Here is a 14,582-nt window from a genome sequence, read left to right as displayed (position 1 = left end):
AACAAAACAAAAAAAAAAAAAAATTAAAAAAAAAAAAAAAGAATTAAAAAAAAATATATTAGCCCACCCCATTGAAAAATCTTGGGTCAACCCTTATACACATATCAGAGTTGAAGTTCATAATATGAACTATCTATTGTTTAATTCTTCAAACATCATCCTTCCTAAATTAAACAAATTTAAAACCACTAAAAAAAAAATCTAATTACAACCAATAAAATGGCACGAAGCTTTCACTATAAAATAGAATTTGAGATATGAGATTTTACCAAAGATGGATATGAATGGTTAACAAAAGCCTTTTGCGTCAAGAATCTTCCCAAATTAATCCAAATAGTATAGCACGGTCTCATGCTTCCAAAGTGCCTAAAACTGAAACTCTAATACTTATCGGAATGAAATTCATGTGAGTTTCATGTGAATACGTGGGAGATTGGAAATCGAAAATAGCAGTTTAAAACTAAGTGTTATTGCTTCTCCATGTAACTGCAAAGAATGAGCTGTTAATGCTGAAAATGTGGAAGAGATTATGTCCTTCTCTTCCTTTTGAAATTCCAATGGAGAAAGGTGCTTTTGTAGAAAGAAAGGATGTAGTTCATTATTTATGTGATGGGTAATCCAAGGGTCTCAATTAATTTCAAAGTGTTGATGCCTTGCGTTTGATGGTTGTAAATTCTCATTTATGATATGTGCAGATATATTGTCCGCATCTAAACATCTCTCAATGTTTTATTTTTTGTATGACAATTTTAACCCTATTATATTTGTGTATTACCATTTAACCGTATTATATTAGGATAGTCCTATAATTATTATTATTATTATTATTATTTTTTCTTTTGAAATGAGGGTATTTTGAATGTTTTATCTTTTTATTTTTCTCACTTTATCTGTACTAATTAATAAAACCCTCATTGCCAATTAAAAGAGGGTGAAAAGACAAATTAATCTTCTATCACACAAAAACAATGATGGGCAATAATGTAATTTCATAGGTATATATTGAAGACTAATTTGTGTGATAGAAGACTAATTTGTCTTTTCACCCTCTTTTGATTGATAAAGAGGGTTTCATTAATTAGTAGTATATAGATGTATATTGAAAACCAAATGGTTACCAGACAGGCCTCAAGTTTCAAACAATAAAAATTGAAATAAAAACCTAAAACCATATAGTTACTGAGCGGACCCTAAATTTCTGTGAAATGTGGTAAATAATACAGAGAAACCATGGTAGTCGATGACTTTCTGTTAAAGCTGCTTTAGGCGTTCATTGGAGTATTGGATACATACTGAATGGCTAGCCCGTTGTGATGGATATCGTTGCATAAAAAAAAAACATTTCCGTTTTCTAATTGACCAAAAGAATAATCTCCTAATTTTTCTTTTGAAGAAGAATAATCTCCTAATTTAGAAATTAAGACAAATTAATTAAATAATCATGAAATTGGATGGATCAATGCTTGAGCTAAATGGGCCAGCGGGTAGTCATTTGCATCTAGGTGAGGCCGGCCTGTTAAATTCGCTTCCGGCCCATAACCACCGTCTTCCCCATGAAACTGTGAGCTTTCCCCATCCGAGTCTCACCGAGTCGTCATCTCTCGCAACTTCACAGAATCACAGCATAGCAAAACGTCGCAACCCGAGACCCTGGATCCGATCCGACCTTGATCCGATCCCACCATGTCCTGCTTAGCCCTCTCTCTTCAACCCGCCAATGGATCCGACATCCTGCTCCAAACCCGAGAATGGTTCCCTCCTGCCCGGGCCCTCGTCGCCGTCTCCTCCTTCCGCCAGACCCGCCTAGCTTTCGCCGCCGCCAAGCAGCAACAACTCCTCACCACCAAAGACAATTCCCACAGCCACTCTGACTCTTCCTCCGATACCACTGCCGACTCCGTCGCCTCCCTCGGGGACGACCCACTCGCCGCCTCAAGCGGCCAGCTCATCGTGGGTGTCGAATCTCGGTACCGGGTCGTCTACCGCCTCGTCAACTCCATCTACGTCCTCGGCGTCACGACCGCCGATCACGACAACTCGATCAACGTCTTCGAGTGCATCCACATCGTCAACCAGGCCGTCAGCGTCATAGTCACCGCTTGCCGCGGCGTCGATGTTACTCCGGAGAAGCTGAGTCGGAAGTACGCTGAGATCTACATGGCTCTCGACATTGTTCTGAGAGGTGTCAGCAATATTCGATTGGCGGCGATGCTTTCGTCGATGCACGGCGACGGCATTGCCAAGATGGTGCACTCGGCGTTGGACACTGAGAACAAGATCCGTGGGGCGGAGAATTGGAGAGCCGTTGAGGCGCTTTCCGTCGAACACGAGGCGGGCATTGTGGCGTTCAACAATTTAGGGTTTGAATTGCCGCCGGAGACGATCGGTGCTGGGGATGAGGTGGCTGCTAGCTTGGCGCCGGTGGTGCAGAGTGAGGAGAAGGATCAGAATTTAGAGAATGAGGAAGAGAGCCAAGCTGAGAAGGACCCATTTGCCGCAAGCGAGAAGATTAATCAGCCTGAAGAGCTGGTGAGTGGGTTCAAGAAGAACAAGGATCCTTCCGCCACGGACTTAACAACAGCGCTGGCGACACTTGAAGTGACTACATTGCCCCCCGCGGAGGCGACCCAGAGTACCCATATTGCGGTGGAAGGGTTTGAAGGGGAGTATGGTGGGATTGAGTTTGGGAATGACCAAGCTTCTTTGGGTGAGACTTTTGAAGGGTTTAGTGATGCTTGGGGAGGTGGGTTGGATGCTTCTGAGTTTGTTGGATCAAAGAAGGTTGCGAAGAAAGAAGGGCTGGGCGGGCTTGAATTGTTGCAGACCGGGCCTGATGCTCCAAAAACTGCTGGTGCCACTGCAGGTGGTGCAGCAGCAGGTACTCCCCTTGATACCCTTGTAAAAAGCGAAATGAAGGGTCCTGAGATGCACATTGTGGAAGAGATCAGTGCTGAGTTTAGAGAGTCATTGCTTGCTAGAGTAGGATTAGTGGGTGTTGTTTATTTGAGAACTTTGCCTACCAAAACTAGTGCTGATAAAGAAACCGAATTTTCTTTCCGGGTTGAGGGAACCAGCCCGGTTAAGAGGTTTATTATGCAGAATTCTCGAGTTAGTAGTCTAGGGAACGGATTGTTTCATGTGAGGACTGCAGCCTCCGATGAGCCTTTACCCATTTTGAAGTACAGTCTGTTGCCTAGGTTGACACCACTGCCCTTGAGGGTTCGTCTTGTGCAACGCCATACAGGAAGCTTACTTTCTGTGATGATACAGTATGTGTCAAACCCTGAGTTGCCAGCGCCTTTGACTGATGTGACATTTGTTTTAAAGCTCCCACTTGATCCTACATTGTTGAAGGTATCACCAAAAGCTATATTAAGTAGGTCTGACAAAGAACTGAAATGGCATATCCCCGAGATTCCGTTGAATGGATCTCCTGGTCGGTTGAGGGCAAGGATGCCTGTGGATTCTAATGAAGGAGATGGCAGTGAGGAGATTGAAGTTGTTGCTTATGTGAAGTTTTCTTGGCAAGGAACTAAATCATTGTCTGGAATTTGTTTGCGGCCAGCTTCCGAGGGTAATACAGACTTTTATGAGGTTAATCACAGGTACGAGAATGGGTTATATATGTGCAATTGATACATGATGAAATCACTGTTGCACTGTAGAGTAGAGGGTTGTGTCTCCTTTTTTGTTGTTTATTTTGAGAGGTTTCTGTTGATTGTATCTTGTTGTAACATTCTTTGATTATGAGCTTGTAGCTTAGTTATCGGTCATTTGAAAGCTTTATGTCTTTGTGTATTGTGTGAATGGATATACAAGTTTCTCTTTACATGCTGTCTTCCGTCTCTTGGTTTATTAATCTTACAATCACATGAACGTGTAGGTTTTGTAATTCACTGATAAAACATTATAATGAAACTTATAAAACATTACCGGCAATGTTCATAAAAGTTGGTGCCGTAGATGGTCAGTAAGTTTTGAACCATCTAAACTTCTGTTTCACTTGTTTTACATGGCCTTTTCAACTTGAAACTTTGTAATGGTTTTTATTTGTTTCTTCTTTTTGGCAAGACACCAATGCCTGAGGCTTTCATGAAACAATTTAATTCCTCTTGTATTGCATGTGTGAATCTGCAAACATAGTGACAAAATCGTATATACCTCTTTCCATGTCCAACTGATTTAAGCAGTTACTACTTGAATAGTTCAATGATAATCTGAGCTTCCAAAGTTGAAAATACGGGTTGCTTTTATGCATTTTGTGTATTGTGTTCATACATCTTTGCCCATTGGTTTAATAATTTATTTTGTGATCAGGAATAAAAAGATGTAAGAAATAATATGGTAAAATGACCGAGTGTGAACTTGGTCAAAACATTGGACTTCCACTATTGGTTCCTTTTGAGTTTAAAGACCTCTCTTACATTTGCCTATCACATTGAACATTTGGTTATGTTGTTTTGTTTAAATGTTCATTCAAATACATGTTGAAGTTTTCGATGTTTGGGCATCCAAAATTCAGAGTGAGTTTGTATCATTGTATTTGTACGATGTAGCTCTAGCTGGAAAGTGCTACCTTTCAGAAAAATGCAAGCAAGCTATCTTTTGTTTTCCAACATGTGAATTAGAAGTTAGATAAGGGCTAATCAGGCTACAATTTATCAGAATTCTTCACAAGCGTCCTATTTGCTGAAATAGTCTGCTAAGCATACGATGGATTAGCCATTTGGTTTCTGCCAATCATAACTAACAGTGCAGTCTGCACTCAGTGACGTCTCCTGTAGTCTTTAAAGGTCATTCTCCGTAGTATCTAAATTGATTGCAAATGTATTTTATGAACCCAAGATCCATGACTACTGGTAATTCAGTTTGATAATTCGCTTTTGTACTTGTAGAATTTCAGGGCAACATGTAGCAGCAAGTTGAAGTCGGGTAAAAAGTTATACTTCTCCTGTAGTTGCTTTGATTCTTTTGATCCCTGTTAGTTTTACTTCTCCTGCAGTTAGGCCTAAAGTAGAAGAATTAAAAGCATAAGTTTAGGTATTTAATCAAATTTTAGTTATGCAGGAGTAGCTTCAATTTTTCTCTTCTCTGGGAAGAGCAAATTGTTAAACCAAGAATGTAATGGTGTAGATTAATTAGATGTAAGGTGCTCTGAAGGAGCTTCTTTCTCCTGATATCCAACAGGTCCATAAGCATTCCTCGATCGACAACTGATCGGTCGGGTACCTTCACTATGGTGTATGATGTAGGTTTTTTCTATGAAGGTGACCGCTTTGCAAACATCATGATAATAACATCAGTGGAGCTCTTTAGGTATGTCGGTTTATACGATTGATCGGATGTGTCAAAATCTGATAATCTTGGCCATATTGCTATTGGAATAGTTACCTATCTAGCCCACACATCCGTGTCTTTTATAGGCCAGTAGCCCAACCTATTAAGCTTGAAGCTTGAAATACCCGATGACGAGCCCCCCCACCCCAAAAATACATAGGCTCCAAAGTTATCTATTAAATTAGTTTCTTTAAATGGGGATTATATCTGGAAATTTTATTGTACATGTTTATCAATTGAATTGCTTGTGTGTATTTGTGCTACTGTATTGTTACGATAATACATGTACAATGAACCTGAAGTTCATACTAAACTTCGAATCGAAATTTTGAGGCTTGCCATAGAAACCTTTTGTGTTTCCTAAAACCGCACCACTTATGTTGAACCCTGAAGTTCTCCATAATTAATTTGTTAAACCAAACTATGTCTTAGAACCTGAATGTTCTAACCTATTTTAATTTCTCATAGCATCAACCACGACTTGTTCCCTCCATTTAGTAGATTGCTGAAACTACTTTATGCGGGTATGAGTTTTGAACTTCCACTTAATTATCGAGAAGTTGAGAAACCTTTTGAAGCCAACAATGCCATGGATAGAGCTGAATAAGCCTCTACCATGATTTTCATTCAAAAATTTATAGGTGATCTTTTTGGAAATGTTAAACAAAAGTTTTTCCCTCGTATCTTGATCACTTTTACATTTTTGTTATTTCATAATCTCCAGGGTATGATACCTTATAACTTTACAATTACAAATCATTTTCTTATTACTTTTTGTCTCCCATTTTCTATTTTTATTGGCATTACTATAGTGGGATTTCAATAATCACATGACGACAGTGACAAAGTTAGAAATTGTTTGGGGGACGAACGAATTTAAAAGAGTGCAAAGTTAGAAAAAATGTAGACAACCAAATTCGTATATATATATTAGACAATATTAGGAACGTCTATAATGTATCAATACTCGAAGGACTACTCGGAATATTTGAAGGAAGACTACCCATAATATTTGAAGGGAGATTTAAGCAATGTTTTTTTATAGTATCATTCCATTAAATCTTAGACTCTTAATCCTAGAGTAGAGTATACCATATGACTAGTAACTAATTAAACCAACAACTCAATTAATCAGTACCAATAATTATATAAATTATTTAATAAGCAAAATTTCAATTCAATTGACCAATATCAATAATTATATAGATATAGGTTATTCAATAATCAATAATTTAATTAGTCAATAATCAAGAATTCAATTTTTTTAGTAATCAACAATTCTATTCATCAATAATCACATGGTTCGTATCAATAATTAATCTTCATATTGCGCTATAATTCTATTTTAATTGAGCAAAATTTTATATTAAACTCTTGGAACTAATAATATAATTTAAAAAATTAGGTTTACCTTTGAGGGGGTTGGCAATGGCGGCAAAAAAGGAAAATAGATGCTGAGAGTTGTTGCACTTCAATCAATGAGAGAATAGGACAGAAAGAAAGCAGACGATTGGGCGAATGCGTGAGAGTTAATGGACCGCGAGTGGAGAAATTTTTTATTTTGATCAGAATACGAGGTATTACACCGCTTGTTTTTATGTAAGTGGTGAGAAATTTTATTATTTAAGTTATTAACTTTTTAACACACATATCCCACCATTTATATTATGACACGTGATATATCACCCCATGTATCTGTCACAGAAAACTCTCTCGGACAAGTGATCATTCTTTTGTTAATTATTTATTTATTTATTTTTAATTCTCCAAAACCACATAGGCAAAACGACAATGTTCGTTACGTTTTGGTCTTGGGTTTCTTAGAAAAATACACTATGTGTGGCTATGCAACATTAGGCATGCCTTCACCAAGTTGCAGTTTTTCTGACAACACACGAGGGGATGACAATCACTTCTGGCAACAGGGTCGTCGTCCCTCTTGATCCTCTATAACTTCGCCACTGCATGAAGATGTAACTGTGATATGTAAGTTATACTTTAGTTGGAACGCTACCATGTTGGGGGCTCGATACAATACAAAACACCCATGTTATTTATTGTAGAGTTCATCTCTTTTTTCATGGAAGACGCATGCGTCAACCAATGCAAATAGGTGGCACACGTACAACTTTAGAATAAGTCTCGAAAATATCATCAACTAATTTTATTGTAATTAAATTTATAGAAAAATTCATTTTAATCCTTAAAAAAATGAGTTTTAGACTTGAACTTTATGTAAGATTAAAATCCAATTTTAATCCCTAGTACATTTAATCATATCATTTATTAGTTATATTTTTATGTTTTATTTATCTTTTTACTTTTATTTTAATGTATCATTTACATTTAAATTTAATTTTTATTTCATTCATCATAATATATTTTAATGTCTACATTTAGGTAACCAATTCTTTTATAATTTATATTCCGGTAGCAATTTTGTATGTTCTTTATTTAGGTACATTAAGATATTTGAATATTTCGGTATATCCATCAGTACAAACATGTAATTACATTGATTCAATATAATGCATTTCATTACGTACAGTTTGGTACACACATTTGAGTATTGACTTTTAGGTACTTTAATTCAATATATTATATTTCGGTAAATACATTTAGGTACGTACATTTTGGTACATACATTTCGGTATTGATATCTAGGTGTATACATTTCGGTATTGACATTTAGGTACGTACATTTTCGTACATACATTTTGGTACGTACATTTCGGTATTGACATTTAGGTACATTAATTCAATATAATACATTTCGGTACATACATTTAGGTTCATTATAATATATTTCGTTACAATCATGTAGGTACAAATATTTCGGAACAAAAAAGTCAATTTTATATATTTCGGCACAGTCATTTTTGTACACTTATGTATTTATATACTTTTGTATCACAAATGTCTTTTAATATTTTCTTATTTACATTCATTTGTAATTAAAAAACTAAATATGTGCATATTAATAAAATTAAAATTTAATATGGAGAGATTAAATAAAAATACACATTAAATAACAAAAATTGAATGTAAATTTTGATAAAAGCACTCTTCAAGGGATTAAATTGAATATTTAATCTAGCACCAGGTTTTTTTTAAACTTTAATCTTTTGCAAGGACTAATGTTCAAAAACCCCTTAAATTTATTGGATCGAGATTCTGTTTTGGTGTTGATGATGTTAATCTAATGACAAAGTATGATTAAAAAGTGTGTGATTTTTGGTACACTAAAAGTCGTAAAGCGTCTCTTTGCTTTTATTGGTGAAGTGTAGAATGGTGATAACCTTTTGGAATCTCGGGTGAGTATTGTAAAGTTTTTTTTAGGGTTCTTATTTTTTGACATCTTTCTTTATTTTCTTGAGCCAAAATGAATACAAATGGCCTTGCTAAAGGTAACCAAGTCTTGGGGCTAGTGGTGGGGTTTTTTGAGATCCTGCGAGTTATTTTCTTGGTGCTTTCTCCTTGAGTTTGGGGCATCATACTTCTTTCTATGCGAATCTTCATGCTGTCACCCTTGCTGTGGAGTTGGCTCTTGTGCAGGGTTAGCAAAATTTATGACTTGAAAGTGACTGTTCTAGTGTGATATCTTACTTTGCTTCTAGTTGCAATACATGGTTTTCCATTGCTCTCATATATTTCGAGAAAGGAATGTCATTGCTAACATATTAGCCATGTGAAACCCCGTCCCAAAATTAGTGTACTTTCATATTGCCAGATTTATGAAATTACCTTTTTACCCTTGAGTTGACTTTGTTTGACTGCCTCGTCAAAACGCGTAGTTTTAATGTTACTAATTTATTCTTAACATACTTATCGCCACGAGCGTGTAGGCATGAACGGATTTGAAATCAGATTTATAATGAAGATTCTACGTCTGAACGTCGAATGTTTTCGGATATTTTGTGCTTCGTCTTTCATGTTCTTAATCTACGAACCAAGGGGCACCCAAATGGAAATTATGTCCCTTTATCCCCTCACCCTACCTGGATTCCCCCTTTCCCTTTTGGGATATTTTTCATATCTTTTTATTATTATAACTTCCTCTCTCTCTCTCTCTCTCTCTCCCCCCCTCACTTCTCTCACTTCTCTCATTCTCTTTAACCCTCACCCCTGGACCCTTTCACTCCCCGACCTCTCTCTCTCTGCAACTTCCTCTCTCCTCTCTGAAACACACACAGAAAACAACCCCAAACCACCACCACATGGACGGAGAAGCTTCGGAAACCCGTGCCAAGCCGAGGAACCTTATAGCGACGTTGTCAATATTCATCATCTTCCCCGATATGTTTCGTGATTTTTTGACATTGGTAAGCTTCTAGAAACACTTGGGATGTGTTTTAAGAGTGGATTGAAGCTTGTTTTAAGTTGTACATACTTGTTAAACGCAAAAAAATAGCTCATAGTAGCTTTTCCTAGTTTTCAGGTGAGCACCGCCACTTTCGAGGCGTTTTCTGGCCAAATCACAGCAAGTTAGCCATTGTGCAAGGTACCATTCTCTTCATCTCGTTGAGTACTACAACTTTGGTTTTTCTCTTCATCTCGTTGAGTACTACAACTTTGGTTTTTTCATCACTTGATTTGGTTGAATATCAGAGAAGTTATAGGCATTTGAAGTTACCCAGAAACCGAGCAAACCTTGGCCTAAAAACGGGTTAAACTGAACCCAATAACCCTAAAGCCCAATCCAAGCCTGAGTTATTACCCAACCCAATTGTCTAGCCTAGCCCAAAACCCTAAAGCTTAGGCCTAAGCCCAGAAGCCTAGACCTAGCCGAAGCCCAGATCCCAGTTGGAATGTGGGCCGCGCATGGGCCTACGCGTAGGCGCCGGTCTTGGCCGGCACGTGGAACACATGCGCCTCTACCGAAGGCACTGTGCTCTGCCATCATCCATGGCAATGACCACCCGGGGGGGTACTCGAGGTGCCCCCTTGTGTTTTTTGACGTCCTGAATCCATTTATTATGTCCATTTTCTGAAATTCAATCGTTATGGTAGAATTTTATTAGTTGGACCCTTTATGTGCTTAGGTACGATTATTAGCGGCGTTTCCATCCCTCTTATTTCACACATCTCTTCGATGATGGAATATCTGTGAGTGGACCATTTCTAAAATGCATATTTTACTATTAGAAATGCATACATGAAAAGCATGATTTAATGGTTATGTTTTATGAAACATTTATGAGTAAATTGGATTTACGCTTTATGATATTCATGTTTTATCGACTTTACGTTCTTCGTAGTATATATGATTAATGACTATATACTATGAATATGTTTTATGATATGATGTTTGAGCTATTGAGCTCCGATGATATATGCATATGTATTTTGGAAAGATTATATTCAATGATTTTTGTGCTTATCTAGTGGTCACTATATGCCTTCGGGTGGGTGTTGTAGGAGCCTACGGGTGATTGATATTTATATATGCCTTCGGGTGGGTTTTGTAGGAGCCTACGGGCGAATGAAGTGTTCTATATGCCTTCGGGCGAATGAAGAGTTCTATATGTTTTTGGGTGATACGGATACCACTATATAGCACACTAAATACGATATATGTTTTATAAATGTTTTATGGCATGCTAGGGTTTTCGGAAAACCTACTATTTATTATGCTATATGAGTTTTCATAAACTTGGGGGGTTAGTACGTTGTTGAATAATTATGTTAGTACCGTTTATATACCAACTTGGTCCACTCATGTTTATTTTGCGCCCCCTTCAGGACATAGGAACGAGGCATACAATCCGAGCTATGAGGCATTCCCCTACCAGTGATATCGTGTCATCCTCTCTACTTTCAACATCACTTGTAATAACACTTTCTGTCACACCTTCCGCTTGTAACATGTCATGTATTATCACTATCATTTATTGACGACTGAATCTTATTATATTATTTTGGTAAGGTTTGTATTTGAATATTACAATATGTAGTTCACACGAAATTTATATGCATGTTTCATATGTTGCATTCATTAAATGGCTTGCGTCACCCTCGGGTGTCGGCCAACACGTGGCCATCCCGCTGTCCCCCGAACATCGGGATCGGGGCATGTCAAGCCAATTTAGGGTTTTTCTTGTCTTCTCTTGTTTTGCATGCAACTCATCTTATAGAGATTTCCTTTCTACATTCATATTTATTAGAAATGCTGGCTTACAAGTCTATCTCCCCTTCTTGACGTGTGATTTTCTTTTTTACCTAATCCTTTTGGGTTTTCTTTTTTATTTTGTAGCTTATTTTTTAGGCCTAGTCATAAATTTTGATTTGGCTGGTGCTGGTTGTACCCATGGTTTCTCGTTTTAATATTCGTCTTTATTCATCAAAAAAAAAAAAAAAAAAAAATAGGAGCTTATTTTGTAGTTAACCTTTTAGGCTTTATTTTAGAAGGGATTGGTCCAAGGTTCCCCTCTTGCTTGTACTTTCCTTTTCTAGAGGGGTAGATTTATGTCCCTTTCTTTTTCTTATATTTTCTTTTTTTCAAGGTGTCCCCTTTTTTTTTCTTGTATATTCTTTTTCAACAAGAATAAGGTTTATATCCCCTTCTTTTCGTGTATTTTTGTTTTCTTGCTTTATGAGGGGTAAGGTTCATGTGTCCCATAACTACATGCAACTTCTTTTTCCATATCAATAGAATTCTCTCGTACCGCTGAGGTTCTCCAAAAAAAAAAAAAAGGTTTAATTACGTGTGAGTTGTGACCATAACATTGATGTACCAATTTACCAAGGTTCTAAAAGACGTTAGGCGTTAGTCGGGCAGTGAGCTGAGGCCTAGCGCCTAGACAGCTGGGCAGGGGCCTAGACGGACTAGGTGTATTTAAGTAAATCTATTTATATCATATAAATAAATGTCTATATATACTTAAAAAAAGTACATACTTGTATAAGGGCACATAAAGTACAAAATAAAATAACATAAAATGAGTGAGAGTCACAACTTAGGCAGGTGCCTAGGTGAGTGTAGGCGGGCAAGTCGGGCGCCTAGGCAGGCTAGGTGTCTTTCTAAGGAGGTCTAGGCGCTATTTATTAATTTTCAAATGCCTAGGGATTAATTGGGACAGTGGTCAGCCGCCGAGCGCTTAGGCACGACCTAGGCAGCGCTACGTGAGGATTTTTAGAACAATGTCATTTACACAATAATTGTAATGAAATAAGTTAATTAACTAATAAAGAAATAATATAATAACTATGACAAGTGGCCGAGTGGAAAAGTACGAATAGCAGCTCCTTAAATAAAAAATAGGAGGTTTTGCGTTCGATACTTTGTAAGATGTGAATTTTCTTGATCGTGACCATGGATTGTAACAACCCATCCCAATTTTTATTTACGGATTTTGGAACGAGGGCATTTTGGAAATTTCACGAGTGAAAGATATTTTGGGCTATTTCTTTTGGGCTTTAAATGGTGAGCCGAGCGGGGCCCACCTTTCTTTTGCGTCCCCGGCCCTCCCTTCTTCTTTGTGTTAAGAATATCGCGTTTAAGAATGGGAAAAATAGAACCAACTCCGGAAATCGAAAACAAATAACCAAGATAAATAACACCAAGAATTTATGTGGTTCGGCAACATGTGCCTACGTCCACGGGACAGCAACAACAATCTTTTACTATATCAATAAGGGTTATTATACAAATGGTCCCTGAGATTTGCATGATCAATAGAAATGGTCCCTGAGATTTTTCACCATCCATGATTTTGGTCCTTCCTTTAAAAACTCTTTGGGCAATTTTCAAAGCTTTGCAACTCAATCGATTCTTAACCAAATTCGACCCATAATATATTTCAAAGCTTTGAAAATTACCCAAAATCGTTTTTAACAGAAGGACCAAAATCATGGATGGTGGACAATTTCAAATACCATTTCTATTGATTTTCAATCTCAGGGACCATTTCTATTGATCATGCAAATCTCGGGGACCATTTTGTTTAATAACCCTATCATTAATGAGTACAACCAATAATCTTGACAAATATCTAGAACTAGGAATTGACAAAAAACCTGAAAGAACAAGAACAAGAAATATACCATCTCTTTCTTTTCTTTCGCACACACTTTACAATATTCTCTCACTCTAATCCTTTGAGTGGTATACAATTTATTTTTTTGCTCCCTTCTCAAGACTAGTACAATAGTCCCTTTATATAGACATAATAAAGGTCTTCTTCAATAAGGATTACTAATCCTAATTGGAATCTAGTTATGAAGCATTCTCCAATTGAGAAACTAACTCCAATTGGGAAAACAACTCTAATTGGGAAAATAACTCCAATTGGGAAAACAATTTAATCCTCTAAGACTATAATTCCTTATAGACATAGGACAACTTATCATGGGCTGGAAAAAACCCAACAATCTCCCTCTCCAGACCATGAGGAAGGTATACCAAAAAAAAATAGGATTGCTCCTCTTGACCAAACTCCCATTGATCGAACTTTTCATGACCAAACTCCCCCTGATCGAACTACCCATAACCAAGCTCCCCTTGATCGAACTACTCATTAACCAAGACCTTTTTTATTAGACTTCTCTTGATCAGGCTCTCCCTGATCGTAATACCCATCATCATTGGCAAAGGCAATTATAAACTTCTTTGCCAGAAAACCGTCAATCATGTGCATTAAAGAAGCTCTTCATCGTAGGTCACAACACCTGCAATATTGTTCCCATACTTTTGTTCCCTTTTCCATTTACAACAATGCTTCTTCATGTGACCTTTTTTCCCACAATAATAGCAGTCGCCATTGAATCTCGTCTCACTAGAATTTTTGCCTCTTTTCTTTGTGACAATGAGTTGTCCAGCGTTTGCACCTGAAGCTTTTGTCCTTGTTTCTTCATTAAACATGATATCCTTAATAGCATCCATAAACAGTACGCCATTAAAAGCTGAATTGCTTACAGTTACGACGAAGGTTTCCCAACTATCTGGCAAGGATCCTAGCAATAAAAGTGCTAGCAGCTCTTCTTCAATGGTCAAACCCATAGTGGCTACCTAATTGATCACGTTCTGAAAGTTGTTCAAGTGCTCGGTTACACTAACATCTTGCGCATACTTCATGTTAACAAGCTCTTTGATAAGGAATGCTTTCTTGGCAGTGGTCTTCTTCTCAAAGAAGGATTCTAACTTCTTCCAAAGAGTTTGCGGATCAGTTTCTTTAGACACATGGTGATAGATGCTCTCATCCACCCATTGTTTAATTGTACCAATAGTTTTACGATTCATCTTGGTC

The 14,582-nt window shown here is 37.3% G+C and overlaps 1 protein-coding gene across 1 annotated transcript; it reads left to right on the top strand.

Moving 5' to 3' along the window:
* The first annotated feature begins 1,514 nt into the window (after nucleotides 1-1,514).
* LOC137736583 (uncharacterized) lies at nucleotides 1,515-3,835 on the top strand. Its single transcript, XM_068475828.1, has one exon. The coding sequence runs from the start codon at nucleotides 1,684-1,686 to the stop codon at nucleotides 3,634-3,636; it is 1,953 nt and encodes a 650-aa protein (XP_068331929.1). The 5' UTR covers nucleotides 1,515-1,683; the 3' UTR covers nucleotides 3,637-3,835.
* Nucleotides 3,836-14,582: the final 10,747 nt, after the last annotated feature.

Source organism: Pyrus communis, chromosome 6 (assembly GCF_963583255.1).
Source record: "Pyrus communis chromosome 6, drPyrComm1.1, whole genome shotgun sequence".
NCBI lineage: Eukaryota > Viridiplantae > Streptophyta > Magnoliopsida > Rosales > Rosaceae > Pyrus > Pyrus communis.
This window is presented reverse-complemented; position numbering and strand designations above follow the sequence as displayed.

Coding starts and splice junctions, on each gene's coding strand:
- LOC137736583 (XM_068475828.1), top strand. CDS start 1,684: ATGTCCTGCTTAGCCCTCTCTCTTCAACCCGCCAATGGATCCGACATC.